The sequence below is a fragment of the Schistocerca nitens genome, chromosome 2 (genome assembly GCF_023898315.1).
Source record: "Schistocerca nitens isolate TAMUIC-IGC-003100 chromosome 2, iqSchNite1.1, whole genome shotgun sequence".
Taxonomy (NCBI): domain Eukaryota; kingdom Metazoa; phylum Arthropoda; class Insecta; order Orthoptera; family Acrididae; genus Schistocerca; species Schistocerca nitens.
In genome coordinates, this window is record NC_064615.1 from 24,387,243 (window position 1) to 24,411,527 (window position 24,285).

At 44.4% G+C, this 24,285-nt stretch overlaps 1 protein-coding gene across 1 annotated transcript in view; it reads left to right on the forward strand.

Annotated features, from left to right (window-relative positions):
* LOC126234227 (brain-specific angiogenesis inhibitor 1-associated protein 2-like) overlaps positions 1 to 24,285 on the forward strand; it is a 597,394-nt gene that overhangs the window by 543,295 nt on the left and 29,814 nt on the right. Inside the window, exons 11-12 of the mRNA XM_049942916.1 lie at positions 4,009 to 4,159; positions 17,910 to 18,193. Coding sequence (XP_049798873.1) covers positions 4,009 to 4,159; positions 17,910 to 18,193 — 435 coding nt within the window. The remainder of the gene's footprint in view (positions 1 to 4,008; positions 4,160 to 17,909; positions 18,194 to 24,285) is intronic.

Genomic DNA, 24,285 nt, shown 5'->3' on the forward strand with positions numbered 1-24,285 from the left:
AGACTTCTGCGCAAATTTGAATTGTGTTTGCATTTTATCTTTGTGTGTGTGTGTGTGTGTGTGTGTGTACGTGTCCGTAGACTTTACCTGTCTGTGATATTTGCAAAATTCCTTTAAAGTGTTAAATAGTGTGCCCTTGCAGAGTGTAGTGTATTCGTTTAAGACCTTTTTTTCCTTCTGCTGCTGCATTCTGTATATGGAAGTTTCCCTCAATGGTCAGTTTGCTGTATAGGCTATGGCTGGGTTTTATTGTTCTGAAGTCTGTTTCTATTGTGGTTGGGTGGTGATTGTGGGCTACAAGGTGGTCAGAAAATGTGCTATGGAAGCTGTTGTTTTTTAAAGCTCTGTGAACATATCCGATAGAATTCCACAATAGTGTCTCTGAGTGATATGCGAGTGATATGCATCCAGTTGATCAACAACCAGTAGTTCTTCACTCCAAATACTGGGACCTTCGTCCTCCCACCTCCCTGTTCCAGCAGATCAACTGGAAGGTTCGTACGCAAGAACTTAGTACCAGCTCAGTACACCATCCAACCATAGCACCTCACTTGCTCTGTAGTTAGCAGAGCTTCAGAAACCGTGACACTGCTCGGCGCTACCACACCGTACAGTGTTCTGAAAACCAAGTGACAGTAGCAAGTATATCAACGCAACTCGTATCAACCGCTGGCCACGAACAAAAGTATCCACGCTAGTGCCAATTCACCTTCGTGTTACTTTTCTGTAATCCACATATCATACGATTTCATACAATTTCGGTTCTGTAAAATCAGAACATACAGTGACGCTGAATGGCTTAGGGCAGCACAACATCACGATTTCACTCAGCGAGTTTGAACACATTCCTCTAGTCCTCGCCACAGCAAGACAAACACGCTTTCTGCTTTTGTCATTCGGTGGCTCCTATGTCAAGTGCCTCTGTGCCTGGTGGCTCAGTTCCTGAGGAAAAAAGGCTCTAAACTCTAATCGATAGCAAAACCCCCAGTCGATTCCGAGAATCGTGCAACCGGAGCACCATCCGCACACAATGTGCTCCGGAGATCTTTTAATGAGTGATGGTCATCGGTATTCCTTACATCGTGAGCTCGTGCTGTGATAGTACGTAATACAGTGTTCTTTTGCGTTAGATGACGATGCGACTCTGGATGCTTACGTTTCCTACACACCTTATGTGTTTGCCGCTAGGTGTCCTAAGTACGAGGGTGAGTCAAATGAAAATCTCAAATTTGTAATAACAAATCGAAATTTCACGCCGTTATCCTGTAAGTTGGTAAGCGTGCTACAAATAGCGTGCAGAATGCCCTGGAGGTGGCAGCATAGTGCAGATGCACACGTGCCGTCGCAGTACCAGTGTAAAGATGGTCGCCGCACTTGTGACTTGTACCAGGGAAGAACAGACTTCTGTTAAGGGGCTCCGGAACGCCCTATACTTGCAATGTTAAAATAACGCTTATAAATTACATCTTTCCTCACAAAGTATTTGAGGTAGGAATTTGAACTTTTTACAGATTATTTATTGGAATATGGGCTACTACTTAACACAGGGATTTTACAAAATTTTAGTTCTGTTATTAAAGATGATTTTTTTTCAATTGTAATGAAAATTCACAACATTTTTTTGCAATTTTTTATTTATATATTCAAAAATATACAGTTTTTTGGAAAAAGGCTGTGTTAAATTATGCAGAAGGTACTGTGTAACATTTACTGAAAGTTTGAAACAAATATGTTTGTAAGATCCTTAGAAAACATGTAATTAGTATGAGAAAATAAAAGTTTTGGGAATCCAGCGACAAAGATTGGATTAACTTTTTAGTGCATTCCAGGTCCATAAGATGGATTATCTTCATCCTCTGCAAACTCCTCCTCCAGCTTCCTCTTGTTCCTCCTCCTGTTTACTCTTGCTTGTGTTTCTAGACTCTTTACAGCCCTGTCTGCAGCCCGAAGGCGTTCCTTGTCTAAAGCAAGCATCGCTCGTACCATGTTAGAACCTATCTTCATTCCCATATTTCTAAATACCTTGCACCTTACAATGTTTCCATCATTGAAAGTCGCAACAGCATCATACACACCAAAGTGAAGTGTTTCTATTCCAACAAATACAGTCTTGGGGATTCTCGACCATATAACACTATTTACACTTTCATTGGGGTTTTGAGTTTTTCCGTGAATACACTTTTTCAACAGTTCAGGTGCTGCTACGTCTCTGAAAATAGGTTTTATCACCTCCATTATTGCATGAGGCAGACTATGCTTATGAGTGTACACTTCACCAGTTAGCAATCCTTTGTTATATTTACACCAACTGTCTTCTTCTGTGGGACACAAGCTATGTTGGGGATTTTCATCGTCTTCATTGTTTACAGTAATAACACATACCTTTGGCTTTCCAACATTTCTCCTTTTCTTAAAAGCCTTCAGAGGATTTCTAATAACTTTACTTTTACTCATTATTATACTTCAACAAAACAGAGACTCAAGAAACAGAATTAATTACGAATATTTTCGAGATAACGACAGAGTAAATAAACATGAAACAATCGACAATCACACCAGCAATATATATTGAACCATCACAGGTTAGCCACAACACATACTGTATCTCACATCATTAAAATGTACCTGATGAACACGGACGTTAATAATAACACCATTTGACAGCAGTTTAACAGCGCCACAGTGGGTCACGCCCATGTAGAACACATTTCAAAAAACATTTTAAAATAGTTGTAGTCTTCGGAATTGAATAAATTATATATCTGCAGATTCAGAAAACGCAAAAAAGTAAAAATTGAACTTTTCATGATTTTGAGCCTTTCCGGAGCCCCTTAAACGGTTTTTGTTCGTAGTGAAGTTGCGAAACCTATTTAAATTCATCGACAAATGAAGGATCAGTCGGTGATGCATGTTTGTCACAGCAGCAAGTCTACGAATGGACTAGGAAGTTCGCAAATTGTGTGACTTCAGTGGAAGATGCTCCTTGTCCAGGTCAGGCACAATGAGTTGTGACTCCACAGAACACTGCAGCAGTTGAAGCCATAGTGAAGGAAAACCGCCGAGTGACACTGAATGACATTGCAGTATGTTTACAGATTAGCCATGGCTCAGCACACCACATTTTGCACGATGTGCTCCAGTTTCACAAAGTGTCTGCAAGATGGGTGCCTCGGCAGCTAGCTCCGGAAATGAGAGAACGACGTGTTGATGCTTGTTAAGAACTTCTTCGGCGCTTTGAACGAGAAGGGGACGAAACCTGGATTTACTTCCACCCACCGGAAACGAAGAGAGCAAGCAAGGAATGGCGCCATTTCTCATCACCAAAACCAAAGAATTTTCGAACAGATCCATCAGCAGGGAAGGTTATGCTGTCTCACTTTTGGGACGAAAAAGGCGTCATGTTGGAGCGTTACATGCCTAGAGGGACCACTGTAACTAGTGCATCATACACCTCCTAAAAAATCATCCGTGGCCTGCAATCAAATCAAAGCGACGTAGATTGCTGTCAGCAGGTGTCCTTTAGCAACATGACAAAGCCCGTACAATAGTTGCAACAATCACAGACCTGCACTTTGATATCTTCCTCATCCACCATACTCACCAGACCTTGCCCCATGTGATTTCCATATGTTTGGACCACTCCAAGACGCAATGGGAGGAAAGAAGTTCCGTTCTGATGAAGAGGTACGCCACGCGGTGCATGAGTGGTTGCGCGGACTACAAAAAGAATTTTTTTCTAAGGGAATTTTGCACTTTATAAGTGCTGGAGGACTTGCATTGAGCGTGGGAGAGATTATGTTGAAAAGTGATACAGCTTTGTACCACTTCTGCACAATAAATAATATTTAAAAAAAAAGTTTAAGGTTTTCATTTGACTCACCCTCGTACTTCCACATCCAGTTAAGGGATCGCGCCGTTATTCTCTAGTTTCAACACGAGTTGTATGCTTTTTCTGTAGGCTGTTGAGTAGTGCTGGATGACACACAGTGTTGACCTGTTACTTTGCAGCAGCTCGCCGACGCACAGCACGGCGCCCGCGACGCCGGCGTCGCCCACGCGCGGCCTGCAGGGCGGCAGGAGACCCGGCGGCGCCCACCACCAGCCGCAGCCGCAGCATGCTGCCCCAGCAGCGCCCTCACACCGCCCCGCTACGCGGCAGGTAAGTGGTCGGCATGCGGCTGGGCAGCTGGTGGCTCACGTGTTGGTACACGGAGTCTTCTGCACTTATCGCTCGGTCGACAGTCACTGTGCCACACTGGACACGGAGTAGTTCGTTGCTGCAGAGTGAAAATCTCATTCTGGAAACATCCCCCAGGCTGTGGCTAAGCCATGTCTCCGCAGTATCCTTTCTTTCAGGAGTGCTAGTTCTGCAAGTTTCGCAGGAGAGCTTCTGTAAAGTTTGGAAGGTAGGAGACGAGATACTGGCAGAAGTAAAGCTGTGAGGACCGGGCGTGAGTCGTGCTTCGGTAGCTCAGATGATAGAGCACTTGCTCGCCAAAAGCAAAGGTCCCGAGTTCGAGTCTCGGTCGGGCACACAGTTTTAATCTGTCAGGAAGTTTCGTATCAGCGCACACTCCGCGGCAGAGTGAAAATCTCATTCTGGAAACTTCTCAGTTATCAGATGTGTGAGTTCCGTGTCTTAGTACTGCAGGGCTATAGCTAAAGACCGCAGAAGTCCAGTGTGGGCTGTAATTATTGTATGGCATCAAAAGTCGGTATATACTCTAATTCGTTAATGCGGAACAAATTTACTCTGGAAAAAACTAATGTGGCGCTGTGAATGCAAGAAAGGCGTTCAGAAGTGTTTTCACTTGCAATGGATCAGGAAAGGGGCGTGGGCAGAAAAGGTTCAAAAAAATGTTCAAATTTGTGTGAAATCTTATGGGACTTAACTGCTAAGGTCAAGTCCCTAAGCTTACACACTACTTAAAGTATCCTAAGGACAAACAGACACACCCATTCCCTAGGGAGGACTCGAACCTCCGCCAGGACCAGCCGCACAGTCCATGACTGCAGCGCCAAGACGCTCGGCTAATCCCGCGCTGGGCAGAAAATGTCAAACAAGTAAGAATGGCTTAATGTTGATTTTATTTTTAGCTGCTGCTTACGCAGTTTCTTCAATATGAGAGCCGGAGGTGTTGACAAGAAGCTGCATCCATAAAACGACGAGATCGACTGTTAACAGCAGCAGTTCCGGTGGAATCAGAGCAGCATGTTCCTTTATACTGGCTTTCAGATCAGGTAGAGGCGGAACGCGACACTCGTAATCGCGTTCTTTTAGATTTCCCCAGAGCCAAAAGTCACATAGTTTCAGATCAGCTTATCTTGCAGCCCATACATCAGTTAAACCTCAGGAGATAATACGTTTGTGGAAACTTGCATTAAGCCTTTCTTTCACTGGGAATGCGACCTGAGGTGTGGCCTCATCTTGTTTGAAGACAGTGGTTTTCAAAGCAGGAATCACTTGCTGTACAAGGCGGTGTCAATAACGTGCAGACGTCGCGCTACAGCTGGCAGGCCATCTTGGTGTGTGCTCTTCAGAGACGAACGCACCGAGAATGAAGGTGCTTGTGTATCCACACCATGCAGCTAGATACAGCGAGTGCAATGGCTCCCCGTGCACAATATGCGGTTTAACAATACCCCAAAGCGGCATTTCATTGTATTCCTTGAACCCTGTAGTGTAAAATGTGCCTCGTCACTCCATAGACTGTCTGCATTTTGTTGAGATGCTAGTGTAGCAGACGTTTCCCTACTGTTGACCATGGGATGGATAATTCTCGTGACACTACAAATTGCGTGCATATGGAGTATCGTCTCAGTTGTGTGACTGGATTCGTGATTTCCTCTCAGAGAGGTCACAGTTCGTAGTGATAGACGGTAAATCATCGAGTAGAACAGAAGTGATATCTGGCGTCCGCAAGGTAATGTCACAGACCCTCTGTTTTCCTGATTTACATAAATGATCTAGGTTGTAATCTGAGCAGCCCCCGTAGATTGTTTCCACATGACGCTGTACTTTACTGTCTAGCAAAATCATCAGACAATGAATTCCACTTACAAAATGATCTAGAGAGAATTTCTGTACGGTGCGAAAAGTGGCAATTGGCACTAAAAAAAGAAAAATGCGAGGTCATCCACATGGGTACTAGAAAAAATCCGATAAATTTTGGGTATACGATAAATCGCATAAATGTAAGGGCTATCAATTCGACTAAATTCTTAGGAATTACAACTACGAGCAACTTAAATTGGAAAGACCACATAGATAATATTGTGGGGAAGGCGAAACAAAGACTGCGCTTTGTTGGCAGACCACTTAGAAGATGCGACAAACCTACTAAAGAGACAGACTGTATTACACTTATGCGTCCTCTGCTGGAATATTGCTGCGTGGTGTGGGATCCTTACCAGGTAGGACTGACGGAGGCACCGAAAAAGACCAAAGAAGGGCAGCTCGTTTCTTATTATCGCGCAATAGGGGTGAGAGTGTCACTGATATGATACGCGAGTTGGGCTGGCAGTCTAACAAAGGCGGATTTCTTTGCGGCGAGATCTACTTACGAAATTTCAGTCACCAACTTTCTCTTCCGATGTGCTGCGTTTTCCATTACAGTAACATCAATCTCGTCAATAACTTCCGCCCGGGTAGAAAGTCTTCCTCTTCCAGGTGCCACACCAAGCTACCCGTGTTTTCGAATTTCATTATCATCTTATTTAAAGCATTTCATGACTTGGGATTTCTCCTCAGACGTTTCACTTATCGATACTCTTTGAATATAGCACAACACGGTTTCATTAACAGCGCACGGTTTCTCTTCTCGATAGCCATGTAGTACACTCAAGTAATGGTTTGTCAGATGACAGCACCAGATTTGCACCTGATCGCCAAAATTGGAAGATTTTTCCAGCACAAATCGGTTGCGCATTAACGCATTAGCATATCTATCGCGTTTCGCCCACATTGGCCCCCCATGAGTAGCCGCACTTTAATTAGAACCAATCAGTACAACTTTCTTTAAGAATCTTTATACAGTTGACCAAACCTGTATGGTACCTTTCTGCGTAACAGCAGTCATCTTTCGATCATTACAGTTATTGCAGTATATCTGTTGAATGTAGATTAACAGTGACGACACTAGTTATTCGCAAATCCCTTGATCGCATATGGTATAAGGGACAGACAAATCAAAACGAGACAGGTGGAAAAAAGTAAGTAAACTGTGTATTATTTCAAACTTAGTCCCCGTCCCGATCTCTCCCCATGCTGTTTCCAACTTTTTAGAGCCCTGAAGAAAGACGTTCGTGGCCGTGGGTTTGATTTCGGACAAAGAGGTGCACGCCTGGATACAATCATGATTTCGCAGACAACCGCAAACATTTTTCCATAAAGGAACACGCCGTCTTGTCCCACAGTGGGATAAATGTATTAATGCGTGGGTCACTCCAAAAGAAATGCACACAATTTTTGTAAAAATACAGTTTTCATTCTATATGTGTGAAAGTTTTGCAGTGTGTAGATACATCCTTCCCGCTTGTTTTCAAACTTAGTTCAACCTGTTCCCGTGAGTGGCGCCGTCACAGCATGTCTTCAAGGTGGCTGTTACACTTGACGTTCGTCAGAAGCAACGTGCTGTCATAGAATTCCTGTGCTGTGAAAACGAGACAGTGGGAAACATCCACAAGAGGTTGAAAAAGGTGTATGGAGATGATGCTGTCGATCGCGGTACAGTTAGTCGGTGGGAAAGCAGCTTACGTGATGAAAGCGGCACGGCAGTATTGAGGATTGTCCTCGCAGCGGCAGGCCTCGTACTGCACACACTCCAGACAATGTGCAGAGAGTTAACGAATTGGTGACTGCTGACAGACGCATCACAGTGAACGAATTGTAACGCTACGTTGGGATAGGGGAAGGAAGTGTTTGCAGAATACTGAAAGTGTTGGCGTTAAAAAAGGTTTGTGCCAGATGGGTTCCCAGGATGTTGACAGTGGCTCACAATGAAACTAGAAAAGCGGTATGCAGCGAACTTCTGGAACACTACGAGAATGGTGGAGATGAATTTCTTGGAAGAATTGTGACAGATGATGAAACATGGCTCCATCATTTTCCACCAGAGACGAAGAGGCAATCAATGGAGTGGCGCCATGCAAATTCACCCAAGAAAAAAAATTCAAAACCACACCTTCTGCTGGAAAAGTTATGGCTACGGTGTTTTTCGATTCCGAAGGACTCTTGCTTGTGGGCATCATGCCAAGTGGAACCATCATAAATTCTGATGCATATGTGACGACATTGAAGAAACTTCAAGCTCGACTGACTCGTGTTCGACCACATCGGCAAAATCAGGATGTTTTGCTGTTGCACGACAATGCACGGCCACGTGTCAGTCAAAAAACATGGAAGCGATCACAAAACTCCGATGGACAACACTGAAACAGCCGCCTTACAGTCCTGACCGGGCTCCATGTGACTATCATCTCTTCGTGAAACTGAAAGACTCTCTTCGTGGAACAAGGTTTGAAGATGATGACTCCCTTGTGCACGCTGCCAAACAGTGGCTCCAAGAGGATGGTCCAGAATTTCACCGTGCGAGTATACAGGCGCTGGTTCCAAGATGGCGTAAGACAGTTGAGAGGGATGGAAATTATGTGGAGAAATAAAAATATTGGTCCTGTAAAACTTTCAAACATGTAGAATAAAAGATGAATTTAAAAAAAAAATAGTGTGCACATATTTTGGAGTGACCCTCGTAGTTATGGCGATTGTTTCTTTCCGTCTGTCTCGTTTTCATTTGACAGCCCCTCATTAGCGTTAACAGGGTACGTCTTTATTGAACCATCATCAAAACTAAAAGTCCGGTAACACACCAAGTGGTAATGAAGTACTGGCTGTTGTCACTTAAAATGACGCTAACCAAACGCTGAACTTGATAAAGGCATTTGTGAGTGAGAGAACATATTTCCAACAGATCGCGTGCTGCAATGTAAAAATTGCTATAATTCATTGAGTGTGGTGCGTGAGTGTTGTCCATGACGAACAGAATGAAAGGGGGAATGTAATCCAGTGCTGACAAACGACTACTCCTTTCTAATCGTACCATGGGTGCCGCAGAGCATAACTCACACAACTGGTGGACCAGTCACCATCAGTAGATTCACATGGTCCCACTCTTTAGGGCACTACAGAGATATCTGGAATTTGAAATGAGAACAAGTCCTAGCAGTAAGGAACTTAACGCTATCAGCAGCGCTTCTATTGCGAGCCGTATGCTACAACAGCGTTTCTCAACTTGTATGTCTTGACACATTTGTGTGTCGCAAATATATGTCATGTGTGTCGCGAAATGTTTAATGTCACCTAATCTTCTGCAAATAAAGTACCTGGAACATAAAGAAAAATGTAATAAATTTCTAAAATTTGTATCTTATAGTTGCTCCATATTTTTTAGAAATGTTCGTATGTAGTTTATATGTTTGCTTTTTCTGCACCTAGGGAAAATGAAAGCATCACGTGTAGGGGAGTTGAAAAGGCCTGAAAATTATTTTGGTGCGTACCAAAGGAAAAAAAAAAGATTGAGAAACGTGGTATTGGATAATTACAATTTTCTCACAAACAGGATTGGAATCTGCTGCAATTATAGCTTAACGACATAGGCTTCGGAGTGGAGGGTGGTTGTAAAAAATCAAAAGATGCCAACTGAAGGAATCACTCGTGGCTTTAAAAGTGTTATCAGCAGACCAGCTAAAATAGTGCTGTGCATAGGGTGTTAAAAAGAATGTGGTAGTATGGTCGAGCAGCCTCTGCTAAGCGACGCTTGAACAGGTGTGAAGAAGAAGGCGACCGGAATCGAGTGATTTCGAGTGCTGATTCATGCTATACCATGTGGGAGTTAGACTGGAGGGTTTCGGTTTGGAGGATACTTGGTGAATGTTACCTGACATCACGTGTAGTGCTAACGGTATGGACAAATTTTTCGTGTCTAGAATGCGATCCCCTTATTATGCTCAAGATGATGCTAAATGTTGGTACATATGAACATATTTGCAGCATTATGTACTGCGTACAGTAGAGGAACGGTTCGAAGAAGATGATAGGGTTAACATACATACAATTGTTTGTGGACAAGGCGTTCTTTAAATATACTGGCTTGTTCAGTTTCCCCGACCTGAACCGAATGAAACACGTTCATACGTTGACTTGATTCGGGACTCCAGCGTTCAACGTGACTGTCTTGTCTGGTTTCGGCTCTTGAAAATGAATGGGCTGCCACACTCCCACAGACACTCGGCCATGTGACTGAATGTGTTCCCTGCAGAGATGAAAGCGTCAAAAGGGTGAAGGGGGAGATACCCCATATTAATGTCAAGTAATAGGTATTCGGATCTGTGTGGTTGCAGGTTTTCACGGCGAATTACAGTGACGATCCTCGGCTCATCGCTGGAAAAGGTTTTATCAGGTTTCCGAGTACTTTTGGTCAATTAACGTATTTCGAATGAAATGTACGATATGTAACCACATTACTCCGATAATCATTTCAAATAAATTATGTAATCAGTGCTAAAACATTCTGCGGGTCGTAAAAGACCTGGTTGAGAAAAGTAACAAGGGGAGAAACAATCATTCCAACCAGTCACTGTTTCTTTGAATTAATGATTAATATAAGTATTAAGGTCCCAATCTCATTTTAAGAAGGCTACATGTATTTTTATGAACATTTTAGACGATTCTCATGAATGGAAGAGATAATAATAAATAGCACAAATTGATTCGAATGAATTAAATGCGCTGAAATGAAATGAAACGAAAGATCCCACATACTTTTGGGATAGTAGTGTAAGAAAATAGTGATGGAAGCTGAAGAAATGAATTACGAGGGGCGTTCAGAAAGTAAGCTCCGATCGGTCGCGAAATGGAAACGACTATGAAAATCCGATAAAGCTTTGCACAGATGTGTTGGGTAGTGTCTCTAGTATAACCCCTGTTAGCATCACGTCGCTCTTCTCATTTCTGAGCTCGCAGTGAGTGCGTAAAGATGTCTAGAAAATAGTGTCTGCCGCCAAGTACGAGTGCCTGGTGAGAAATTTCGCCTGAAGCTATGCAGCTAACATTACATAACTGTCGTGCTGTTTCTTCTTCAAGACAATTCTCAGCCGCATTCTGCAGGGGCAATGAAGATGCTCCTGCATCGTTTTCAAATGGAAATGTGAGATTACCCACAATACAGTCCGCAATTGTCTCCCCCTGAGTTTCATCTCTGGTCACATGAACCGCTGTCTTTGAAGACAACATTTTGACACAGACAACGAGGTGTAGGCCAGCGTGGAGAATTGGCGGAAAGCACTGGCGGCTGCCTTCTATGATGAGGCTATTGAAAAGTTGGTACAACGCTATGACAAAAGTCTAAGTCAGAACGGCGACTACGTAGAGAAGTAGCTGAAAGGTGTAGCTAATTGTTACAAGTAAAACATTTTTGATGTTCACTGTGGATTCAATTTGGCAATCAATCGGAGCTTACTTTCTGAACAGGCCTCGTACAATTTTTGCTCTGGTCGGAATTTGAACCGGGGTCTTCTTACTTATTAGGCAGGAATGCTAGCTATTACACGACCGCAGCACTATGGCTAACAGTGCTGCTCGGACTACCCAAGTATATTGCGCTCCGCAACCCAAACTTCATATTTTCTGCTTATTTTCCCTTCTTAGATCGTCACTATTGCAGAGGCTCTCAGGCATTGGAACAGCACCCCTGCGTTGAAGGTAATGGGGAGATCTGTAGATGTTATAATTAAATTTTCCTCGAGACATTTGATTCTCATCATTATCTACGATGATGTTGGAAACTGAAGAAATGAATTACGAAATTCATTCATTTTTTCAGCTTCCATCATTATCGTAAATACAGATAAGACACAAATCTCTCGATGAAAATTTAATTATAAGCTATACAGAAATGATAACTGAAAACATGAATGGCAACGCAAATTTGAGTCACGCCTGGAGGCGTACACAGGTTAAGGGGACTCTCGTGATAAAATCACGACACCAGGACTCATATCCGTTCCTCACAGTAATTTTGACTCGTCACCACTTAGTCACTATATATTCAGTATTCTACAGAGATAATACTGCTTATTTTGTTGACAAGAAGACTGCCTGATTCCTGTAAAATGATATCGATGTGGAGCTGAAAATTTTCATGCTGAGAGTATACGAGTTCTCTTCAGGACGACTCAGGATGCAAGGAGCGCTGGCGCTCGCGCGCACACACACACACACATACAGACACACACACACACACACACACACACACACACACACACAGCTTTCTTGTTGCTGCACCAGCCAGGCAAAAGGAGGTCCCACACGATGTCAGGAGGTATAGCATGACTTCGGTGACCCCAATGTAAATCTCTTCGTTGGTAGCAGAATTTAGGAGTTTGAGGAAAAGAATTTTGAAAATGGTTAATTTTATACATACCCCAAAATCTGCTTTTCAGCTGGGCTACAAGAGAGAGAGAGAGAGAGAGAGAGAGAGAGAGAGAGAGAGAGAGAAGAAGAAGAAGAAGGGAGGGAGCAAAGCTGTGATGTTTCGGTATAATCTGCAAGAAAATAACATCAAATATCTTTATATTTAGAGAAAAAATTCTTGCATCCCCAGACTACTGAATATAGGTCAGCTATTGATTTGATTCAGATAGTATGTGAAAATATATGTACAGTTAGTTTAATACGTCGGTTCCCTGGATGCATCCTTCGTGAAATGATTTCTGTGCTGCTACATTTTATCCGAGTGTCAAACGCTAATACATAAATATGGCACTTTATACTGGAATAGGTATCCATTAATACGCGAGACACAGACCTGTTTCGCCCCTAAAGCAGTTTTCCCCGCGTCAGGATGCAGGTGTGTGAACCAGGCGTCGTTATCAGACCAGCGGCCGCTCCCGCCGCTGTTTCTCGCGTAAATGTGCCGTTATTTGGGCGGCGTTCTGATAAATACCCTCGTTTAGCGCGGCTGAACACGGCTCTGGCTGTCTTCGCGTAATTAACGCCCGCCCGTTATCGGTTCAGCCGCGGAGCTCTCATTAGGGCCGCAAAACCAGACCGCCGCCGTGTGCTGCGCTCTTCACCAGCTGATTGGCTCATTTCACCGCCCGAGTGATGAACATCTTCAGCGGCCCATCACACAGTTTTGAAACGATCACAAAACGATGTCGATTACTTTATGGTGTTTGGAAAACACTGGGAAAGGAAGAATTGCTTGCAGCACACAGGAACACACATTCTCTAGAACCTACCTTCTAAATAATTAAAACCAATTCTTAAATTTTTATCGTGAGGTTGTACGTTTAAATTCCACTTCATGCCACAATTGCAACTTTAGAAGATAGCTTAGTTGTTCCTTTCGTATGCTGTTATTATCACCGGCACCAGCAATTTCACAGTGGCTGCAGAACAAAAGAATTCATTCAGCGATGCTCATGCATGTACCCCGTACATATTTCCTGATGCCATCTAATCAGGATTACGTCGTCTCGGTCACTTGTAACAAGTTTATCATTACATCGGACTCCTGTTGTGCTGTCCGTTCGGTACAGATTTTGTAATTGATTTTAAACTAATTTCTCGGTGAGCTATAGACTTGAAAAGTTAAACATAGCTCAGAACTGGATGACAATGGAATAGTGTGGTGGTAACCCCCCACCTGCAATAGGGAAATAGGGGGTGGGGGATGAGAACGGGGTGACAAGCATAATGCAGAGCACCGCCTGTCCAATTAGAGTTCCTGCACGATGGCTGTGCTTAGCAGGTTGCATTGCATCACAGCCCCTACACGGGCAATTTGCCTGCGTTACCTGGTGCAGGAACGGTGTGCGACGTCGTACACCGGCATAGTGGTGGAAGAGAGAATGTTTTCGAAGATGCAGAATTGGAGACATTGCTGAGTGAAGACTCGCGCAAACTCAAGAAGAAATGACACGATTAGTGGGAGTGACACAGAAAGCCATTTCACAACCTCTCAAGGCTATGGGCATGATTCAGAAAGAAGGAACTTGGGTCCCGTTTGAGCTGAAACCAAGAGACGTTGAACGGCGTTGGTGTGTTTATGAACAGTTGCTTCGGAGACAAAAACGGAAGGGATTTTTGCACCACATTGTGAAAGAGGACGAAAAATGAATTCATTACGATAACCCTAAACGCAAATAATCATGGGGATATCCCGGCCATGCTTCCACGTCGACGGCCAAACCGAATATTCACGGCTCCAAGATCATGCTCTCCATTTGGTGGGACCAGCTCGGCGTCGTGTACTACGAGGTGGTAAAACCAAGTGAAACAATCACAGGTGCTCGTTATCGAACGCAGTTAATGGGTTTGAGCAGAGCATTAAAGGACAAACGGCCGCAATATCTCGAGAGGCACGATAAAGTGATTTTTCAGCACGACAACGCTCGACCCCACGATGCAAAAGAGGTCAAAATGTACTTGGAAACGTTAAAATGGGAAGTCCTGCCCACCCGCCGTATTCTCCAGACATTGCTCCCTTTGACTATCACCTGTTTAGGTCAACACTTCCTATCTCATGAAGAAGTCGCAAATTGGATCGATTCGTGGATCGCTTCGAAAGATGAACAATTTTCTCGACGCGGAATTCGTACACTGCCCGAAAGATGGGACAAAGTAGTGGCCAGCGATGTAAAATCTTTGAATGATGCATGTGTAACCAATTTGTTTCATTAAAGCGTCAAATGTTGGGGAAAAAACGGCGGAAGGAAAGTTGTACACTTTGTAGATCAAATTTGTTTTAACTTAACCCTCGTATTACTAGTTACGACACTGTCATCTTCATGTAGCCATTCAGAGGAGATGACCAACAAAGAAAGATACATGACGGCGAACAGGCAACTGCTGGGTAAGGTAAATGTAGTTGTAGCTGCGGATAAAATTCATGCAGTTCTGAAAACTCTATTTGGTTTACAAAGCGTACTACCAGTAATTTTTCTCTTCTGAGTTTTTCACTCTTCTATCCTACGTGAGCACTGCTACATAACGGATAATCAATGTTGTATTTAAATTTAATTTGAAAAAAAAGGAGGCTCTGTGTGTGTGTGTGTGTGTGTGTGTGGCCCGCATCTCGTGGTCGTGCGGTAGCGTTCTCGCTTCCCACGCCCGGGTTCCCGGGTTCGATTCCCGGCGGGGTCAGGGATTTTCACTGCCTCGTGATGGCTGGGTGTTGTGTGCTGTCCTTAGGTTAGTTAGGTTTAAGTAGTTCTAAGTTCTAGGGGACTTATGACCACAGCAGTTGAGTCCCATAGTGCTCAGAGCCATTTGAACCATTTTTGTGTGTGGGTGTGTGTGTGTGTGCGCGCGCGCGCGCGCGTGCAAGAGAGAGTGAGAGAGAGAGAGAGAGAGAGAGAGAGAGAGAGAGATTGGGAGAGAGAAATATAAGAAATTATTTTGGTGATACGGACAAAAGCATTAAATGTTACTTTCAAGTAAACCTACCCAAGGGTAGATTTGAATATGTTAAAGTGTAGAGCATAAAATGCCACACTTACGAGGGCAGTTCAATAAGTAATGCAACACATTTTTTTTCTGAAACAGGGGTTGTTTTATTCAGCATTGAAATACACCAGGTTATTCCCCAATCTTTTAGCTACACAACACTATTTTTCAATGTAATCTCCATTCAGTGCTACGGCCTTACGCCACCTTGAAATGAGGGCCTGTATGCCTGCACGGTACCATTCCACTGGTCGATGTCGGAGCCAACGTCGTACTGCATCAATAACTTCTTCATCATCCGCATAGTGCGTCCCACGGATTGCGTCCTTCATTGGGCCAAACATATGGAAATCCAACGGTGCGAGATCGGGGCTGTAGGGTGCATGAGGAAGAACAGTCCACTGAAGTTTTGTGAGCTCCTCTCGGGTGCGAAGACTTGTGTGAGGTCTTGCCTTGTCATGAAGAAGGAGAAGTTCGTTCTGATTTTTGTGCCTACGAACACGCTGAAGTCGTTTCTTCAATTTCTGAAGAGTAGCACAATACACTTCAGAGTTGACCGTTTGACCGTGGGGAAGGACTTCGAACAGAATAACCCCTCAGCGTCCCAGAAGACTGTAACTATGACTTTACCGGCTGAGGGTATGGCTTTAAACTTTTTCTTGGTAGGGGAGTGGGTGTGGCGCCACTCCATTGATTGCCGTTTTGTTTCAGGTTCGAAGTGATGAACCCATGTTTCATCGCCTGTAACAATCTTTGACAAGAAATTGTCACCCTCAGCCACATGACGAGCAAGCAGTTCCGCACAGATGGTTCTCCTTTGCTCTTTATGGTGTTCGGTTGGACAACGAGGGACCCAGCGGGAACAAACCTTTGAATATCCCAACTGGTGAACAATTGTGACAGCACTACCAACAGAGATGTCAAGTTGAGCACTGAGTTGTTTGATGGTGATCCGTCGATCATCTCGAACGAGTGTGTTCGCACGCTCCGCCATTGCAGGAGTCACAGCTGTGCACGGCCGGCCCGCACGCGGGAGATCAGACAGTCTTGCTTGACCTTGCGGCGATGATGACACACGTTTTGCCCAACGACTCACCGTGCTTTTGTCCACTGTCAGATCACCGTAGACATTCTGCAAGCGCCTATGAATATCTGAGATGCCCTGGTTTTCCGCCAAAAGAAACTCGATCACTGCCCGTTGTTTGCAACGCACATCCGTTACAGATGCCTTTTTAACAGCTCCGTACAGGGCTGTCACCTGTCGGAAGTCAATGAAACTATACGAGACGAAGCGGGAATGTTTGAAAATATTCCACAACAAATTTCCGGTTTTTTCAACCAAAATTGGCCGAGAAAAAAAATGTGTTGCATTACTTATTGAACTGCCCTCGTATTTTTTGTACGTGTCCATACGGCCATTAAGGGGGTGAAACATGAGAATTGGCACTAAAGCGGTCACAAATCGCGCCTGTGTACAACGATGTAAAGATGTTTCTATCTTATTTCTGACAAATGCGTCTTTGGAATACCATTTTAATGGATACGTCTGAATTTAGTATTAACGATACTATACATTTTGGTACTAGTCAAATGTCGAAATGAAAAACAAAATATTAGGGGGAGGAGATTTCGAAAACTATGACTTCTTCGACAAATCTGCGTGCACCTTTGCAATGTAAATTAAAGACTATGTAATTTTTGTTCGAATTTTTTATATCTGTTACCTTTTCAACGACTGTCATTGAGATAAATTAAAATCAGTTTTGTTTTCAAGGTGATGTTTCACCCCGTTCTCACCCATATGGGCACTGGTAAGAAATTATTTCTCTCTTTCTTTGCTCGACACTACGACATATTCAAAGCTGGTCAAAATCGAATTGCATCCCTTGGGTAGGTTTACTTGTCAGACTGAAAGGAACAACTAGATTGTATATGAAATTCGTAAATAGTTGAGCTAACCCGACTTCCACTAGACAAAACACTAACCAGAGAGCTACTCATACAACAATACGAATAATGTTATTTACTAATCACATTTGTAGGAGATGCACAGGCTACTGTAAGAATAGAAGCTCTGAAGATATTTTGAGCTTTGTTTTTGTGTTGTTAATTGAAAGAAAATTTTGTATTGGAGTGTGTAATACAATCCCCAATGTTGTCGGTAGGACTCGTTTTGCTCTTAGCAAGCTACTCTTCCTGCCACAAAGTCCGAATAGCGGGCCGGAACGTAAAGCGGTGTTCAGAGCCTCAGACTGTAAGATACCCCTTACGCTGGAGGTAACGTATGGCTCATACGTGAAGCACCTTGTACCGTTAGAAATTCCAGAGAAGCAAAACTCAACGACCCTTTGCAAGGGCACCAGAGAGGAGCAAGGCGAGTTTCAATTCTTCTCGCCCGCAGGGTAACCGCGGCGCCGTGGCGACGGCCATCTCGCGCGCGCTGCAGCAGCAGGCGGCGGGCGGCGCCGCCCCCGTGCCCGGGGGCCGGCCCGTGGTGGGCCCGCCGCCGCCGCTGGTGCCCGCCCCCGTGCCGCGCCGCCTGCCCCCGGCCGCCGCCTCCACGGCCGCCGCCGCCGCCGCCCTCAAGGCCGCCGGCGCCAGCCTGCACAGCAGCAACGACAGCGGATTCAGCAACGAGCCGCCCCCGCTGCCGGAGGCCGACTACTCGGACGACGACAGCTCCAGGTGCGCCGCCGCCCCACCGCCGCCTCCAAAGCCACTGTGCCTCGCGCCCTAACACTCTGTACTGCTTATCTCTGCTTCTCTGTCATGTATCGTAGAGCAAATGCGAAAGGCTTAGAATGCTGTTGCCGCTTATACCTTTTCCAGCTTCATCTCCTCGCCTTAGCCAGGTATGTCTGTTCGGATCCATTCATACCATTTACTCTACGTGTTGCTTCTTCTGGTCGTACACTATTCACCATTACATCCTTGTCAACAGCGTCGAGCAGCCTTTGTCAAGTACTTACAGAAGTCCCTTATCGCTATTGTTCAGCTTGGACTTACTGGTGATTACATTCGAAGGTGCTTCTCTGAAATCGTGTCTACTGTTGCGAATCCAGTTTTATTCCATTTCCTCCGTAATGGAGCGTACTGGGTGTTATGAAAGTGCCCCACATTCTTACTCGGGGAGGCCAAAGAATTTCCCGCAAGTTTCGTGGCTGGAGTCTATTTAAATAAAAATGCTACTGCGTGCAAAGAAATAACGATACACTCGCGATAACATAATCTAAACTTCAGAAGTACAAAAACAATCAGAAACCGGTGCAAGCATTGCTCAAGTGAAAGACAGGTCCAGCAAATCCGCATTGCCGTTTAGACGTCCAAGGAAGAATTAAGATATCCACGCCGAAATTTAGTGCTTATAGATTTCCTTTTGAGCATTTGATATAACTTCCAGAGCAACCTGCACATGATCACTTCTGTCGGTGCCTGTATGAACCATCTGGAACCTCCGTTTCGTATTTCTTCAGCTGGTTATGTACAGACTGTCTGGACGTCAGAAGTCACAGAAAAGAAGCCAATGTGCAAACCCCAGTCGGCTCGTTGGCTACCCGTTGCACAATATTAAGATTGGGATTGGATCCGAAATTTTCGTACCATTTTGTTTTTGCTCCCATTTCATTTGTAAAAATTAGAAAAATGTCTTATAATCACATGCACGGAAACATCAAAATCGTTGAATTACAGATGAATTCGTCCTACGATAATCATCTGTCTGTTGAAACTACACGAGGTTCCATGTGGTTAAGCCGGCCGAAGTGGCCGTGCGGTTAAAGACGCTGCAGTCTGGAACCGCAAGACCGCTACGGTCGCAGGTTCGAATCCTGCCTCGGGCATTGATGTTTGTGATGTCCTTAGGTTAGTTAGGTTTAACTAGTTCTAAGTTCTAGGGGACTAATGACCTCAGCAGTTGAGTCCCATAGTGCTCAGAGCCATTTTTTTCCCTGTGGTTACCACTCAATCTTACACATTCTTTAATTCTCGTCTTCTAAAATCACACACCTGTTTGCACTGCAGTTGATTACGTGCACGGGACATACGCTCCTGCAACATTCGGAAGTGGACGGTATGTGCGGAATATTCCTACATTTTTAAATGTCCACATTACTCGAAATGTAACGGATTATGGTCAGGTGAACTGGACGGCAATACTACTGATAATCGACCAATACCTTTGTTTCGGTAAAGTACCATCGTAAGGAATGGGAAAACAGAGCGATCCCCTTCGTACATTAATCATATCCGTCGACTTGACACAGTACCTCAAGTATTTTCCTGCACTTTTTTGGTAATCATCACCTGTCAACATTGCCGTCAACATAGCCCGCAATAAATAAATACACATAGTTTATGGCTGTCTAGGGAATGTTATACCTTTCTTCCAGTAAAGCAGTGACAAGTTAAATAACGATGATAGAGGTGGATGGAGATCGCGCAGTCATTGTCTTCAAAGTAGACAACAAAAGATTAGTAATATTGAGATCTGATGACTGCGGCTGCCAGGGGAGACACAAAAAAACCAGGCCTGCTCGACGCGACCTGCGTGAACCGGGAGTCTGTCAGACCACATCATCATTATTGTAGAACAAACATTGTATCTTAAGGTGGACTTGATCAGTCAAAATGGTCACATTATCTTTGGAAGTAATGCGTCATTCCAGGGTAACAGTGTAGCCTATGGATTACCACGATATGGTTGCCCTTACCATGACCCAACCAACGATAAGTTTCACTCGGAACATAAACGCGATGAGAAGTTGGAAACAGTGTGTGACAAGGTTCATCCCAACAGGTGACTTTCTTCAATTGCTCCATAGCCAACGATTCGAGCTTCGGAATCACGTTTTCCTGTTACGGACATTTCCTTCAGTGATGACTACTTTTCGAAATCGAGCTAGTCCTATAATTCTCTGTTTATAGATCCCTCTTCGTGTTGCTTTGCTGTTGAGATTCATTTTTCTCCGTAATCCTTTTCAGTGACCATCTGCCACAGTCAGTCAACACACACTCTCGTCTGCGTTGTGGATTAACGTATAATGTTTTTCCGCTCTTCCTAGACGTGATGTAAACCTTGGTTACGGTGCCTCCAGTAACAACAAAACACTCCGCCTACCTTCGTTAGGGAAGAACTCTTCATATGAGCAACAATTAGTCTACATTCGAACCCATTTATGCCGGCTGAAGTGGCCGCGCGGTTCTGGCGCTGCAGTCTGGAACCGCGAGACCGCTACGGTCGCAGGTTCGAATCCTGCCTCGGGCATGGATGTGTGTGATGTCCTTAGGTTAGTTAGGTTTAGCTAATTCTAAGTTCTAGGGGACTAATGACCTCAGCAGTTGAGTCCCATAGTGCTCAGAGCCATTTGAACCATTTGAACCCATTTATCTCTGACATAACCCACTCATAACTAAACAAATCATTGTTTTGGCCACGACTGACTCTTACAACGTATTGAGAACTTTGTACACGTGCCGTTTGCCCTCAAGTACAACAGTGCAGCCTGTAGGCGTTGGTGGAATCTGCACCTTGTGTTCAAGCAGGCATTTCTTGGTGTGTTTCCACGTTTCTGTTCAGCCTCTGTACGTCTTCCTGAGAGCACCTCTTATTTTCACTTCTTGTAGCTCATGCTTCGTGTTGTGACACCGTCTACAAGATGAATTTAAGCGCCAGTATGATTTCGATAACAGGAAAGACACCGTAGAGCTTTTTAATGTGCTGCGAGGGTTCAATTGAACGGGAATTCCATATGCCTAAACACTCCACTCCCGTGCCCGCTCTCACATTTCCCCCTCCACACGGATACTAAACGAGTAGTGTGACCTCCACAGTAGCTCATTACTCACCTCTTGCTTCCCAGCGCATCTAGATAGCGTTACCTGCAGTAGAAGGAATGTTGCGAGGAGCAAGGCGCCAACGTGCTGGACTATGCGCAGGCCGGCGGGCAACGTGTTCGCGGGCGTGAAGCTGCGCAAGACGGTGACCAACGACCGGTCGGCGCCGCTCATCACGTAGGCGGTGGGCGCGCGTTGCTGGAGCCGTGGTCGTGGCCGTGAACGCGACCGCGACCGTGGCCGCGGCCGTGTTGTGGTGTGGGTTCCTGGTGTTGGTAACTAACTCGGCTGGGCGCCAGTCCAGCCGCTGGTGAAGGTGCTACTCTGGTGGCGGGTGCCAGCTCGCTTCCTCTCCTAAGACGTGCTTGTTTGTACATAACACTGTATAACTGTAACATAACAGAAACTCTCTGTAAATAAATGTTAACACAAGTTTACTAACACTGTATTCTTCCATATTATTACCCCTATGCCGCTATGGCCATCATACCCAGGTGTCTTTTGTTATTCTCTTCTCAGGTATTTGTTATTTTTATTTGTTTATTTATGTAACCCGGTCTCATTAGGGCCATCAGACCCTCCCTTACATGAGACCAGGATTTTACACATTACATCGCAGTTACCTAAGAAGTAACAAGTTTAATACGACGAATAGTATTAAAATGACTTGAGAGGTTGCAGTGACAATGTGAGTAAATACTACTGAATGTGAACCAATAATGTTAATACTGGCTGTACTTCTACGAGGGTAACCCCCAAAAGTAAGGTCTCCTGTTTTTTTTATAAGTAAATAGACCTGTTTATTTCCACAATAGTTTACTTCAGTTCACAGCTTGAAGATTTAGCTATTTTTCGACATAATCACCTTTTCTGTCGATGCATTTTTGTAGACGCTGTGGCAGTTTTTGCATGTCCATATCATACCAGCTCGCCGCCGTGCTGTTCAGGAAGTTATGAACCTCTTCTTTCACCTCGTCGTCGAAGCTGAATCGCTTTCCGGCCAAATGTACTTTTAACCTAGGGAACAGGTGATAGTCACTGGGCGCCAAGTCAGGACTATACGGTGGGTGGGTGATTATGTTCCACTGAAACTGTTGTAGGAGAGCAACGGTTTGCCGAAAGATGTGTCGACGAGCGTTGTCCTCGAGAATGTGTACGCCCCTGCTCAACATTCCCCTTCTCCGGTTCTGAATTGCCCGTCTGAGTTTTTTCAGAGTCTCACAGTACCTATCAGCGTTAATTATGGTCCCAGCGATTCAGCTCCGACGAGGTAAAAGAAGAGTTTCATAACTTTCTGAACAGCATGGCGGCGAGCTGGTATGACATGGACATACAAAAACTGCCACAGCATCTACAAAAATGCATCGACAGAATCGGTGATTATGTCGAAAAATAGGTAAATGTTCAAGCTGTAAGCTGATGTAAACCATTGTAGAAATGAACAGGTCTATGTACTTATAAAAAATAGTAGACCTTACTTTTGGGATTACTCTCGTAGTAATGATGCTCCTGCTGCTGCCACTACTAACGGTAATAGTAGTACAAAAATGGTACTGAAACAGAGGATGGCAGACTAAAGGCCGAAACACTAAATGTCTTTTTCCAAAGCTGTTTCACAGAGGAAGACTGCACTGTAGTTCCTTCTCTAGATTGTCGCACAGATGACAAAATGGTAGATATCGAAATAAACGACAGAGGGATAGAGAAACAATTAAAATCGCTCAAAAGAGGAAAGGCCGCTGGACCTGATGGGATACCAGTTAGATTTTACACAGAGTACGCGAAGGAACTTGCCCCCCTTTTTGCAGCGGTGTACCGTAGGTCTCTAGAAGAGCGTAGCGTTCCAAAGGATTGGAAAAGGGCACAGGTCATCCCCGTTTTCAAGAAGGGACGTCGAACAGATGTGCAGAACTATAGACCTATATCTCTAACGTCTATCAGTTATAGAATTTTGGAACACGTATTATGTTCGAGTATAATGACTTTTCTGGAGATTAGAAATCTACTCTGTAGGAATGAGCAAGGGTTTCGAAAAAGACGATCGTGTGAAACCCAGCTCGCGCTATTCGTCCACGAGACTCAGAGGGCCATAGACACGGGTTCCCCGGTAGATGCCGTGTTTCTTGACTTCGCAAGGCGTTCGATACAGTTCCCCACAGTAGTTTAATGAACAAAGTAAGAGCATATGGACTATCAGACCAATTGTGTGATTGGATTGAATTCCTAGATAACAGAACGCAGCATGTCATTCTCAATGGAGAGAAGCCTTCCGAAGTAGGAGTGATTTCAGGTGTGCCGCAGGGGAGTGTCGTAGGACCGTTGCTATTCACATTATACTTAAATGACCTTGTGGATGACATCGGAAATTCACTGAGGCTTTTTGCGGATGATGCTGTGGTATATCGAGAGGTTGTAACAATGGAAAATTGTACTGAAATGGAGGAGGATCAGCAGCGAATTGACGCATGGTGCAGGGAATGGCAATTGAATCTCAATGTAGACAAGTGTAATGTGCTGTTAATACATAGAAAGAAAGATCCCTTATCATTTAGCTACAATATAGCAGGTTAGCAACTGGAAGCAGTTAATTCCATAAATTATCTGGGAGTAGGCATTAGGAGTGATTTAAAATGGAATGATCATATAAAGTTGATCGTCGGTAAAGCAGATGTCTAACTGAGATTCATTGGAAGAATCCTACGAAAATGCAATCCGAAAACAAAGGAAGTAGGTTACAGTACGCTTGTTCGCCCACTACTTGAATACTGCTCAGCAGTGTGGGATCCGTATCAGACAGGGTTGATAGAAGAGGTAGAGAAGATCCAACGGAGAGCAGCGCGCTTCGTTACAGGATCATTTAGTAATCGCGAAAGCGTTACGGAGATGATAGATAAACTCCAGTGGAAGACTCTGTAGGAGAGACGCTCAGTAGCTCGGTACGGGCT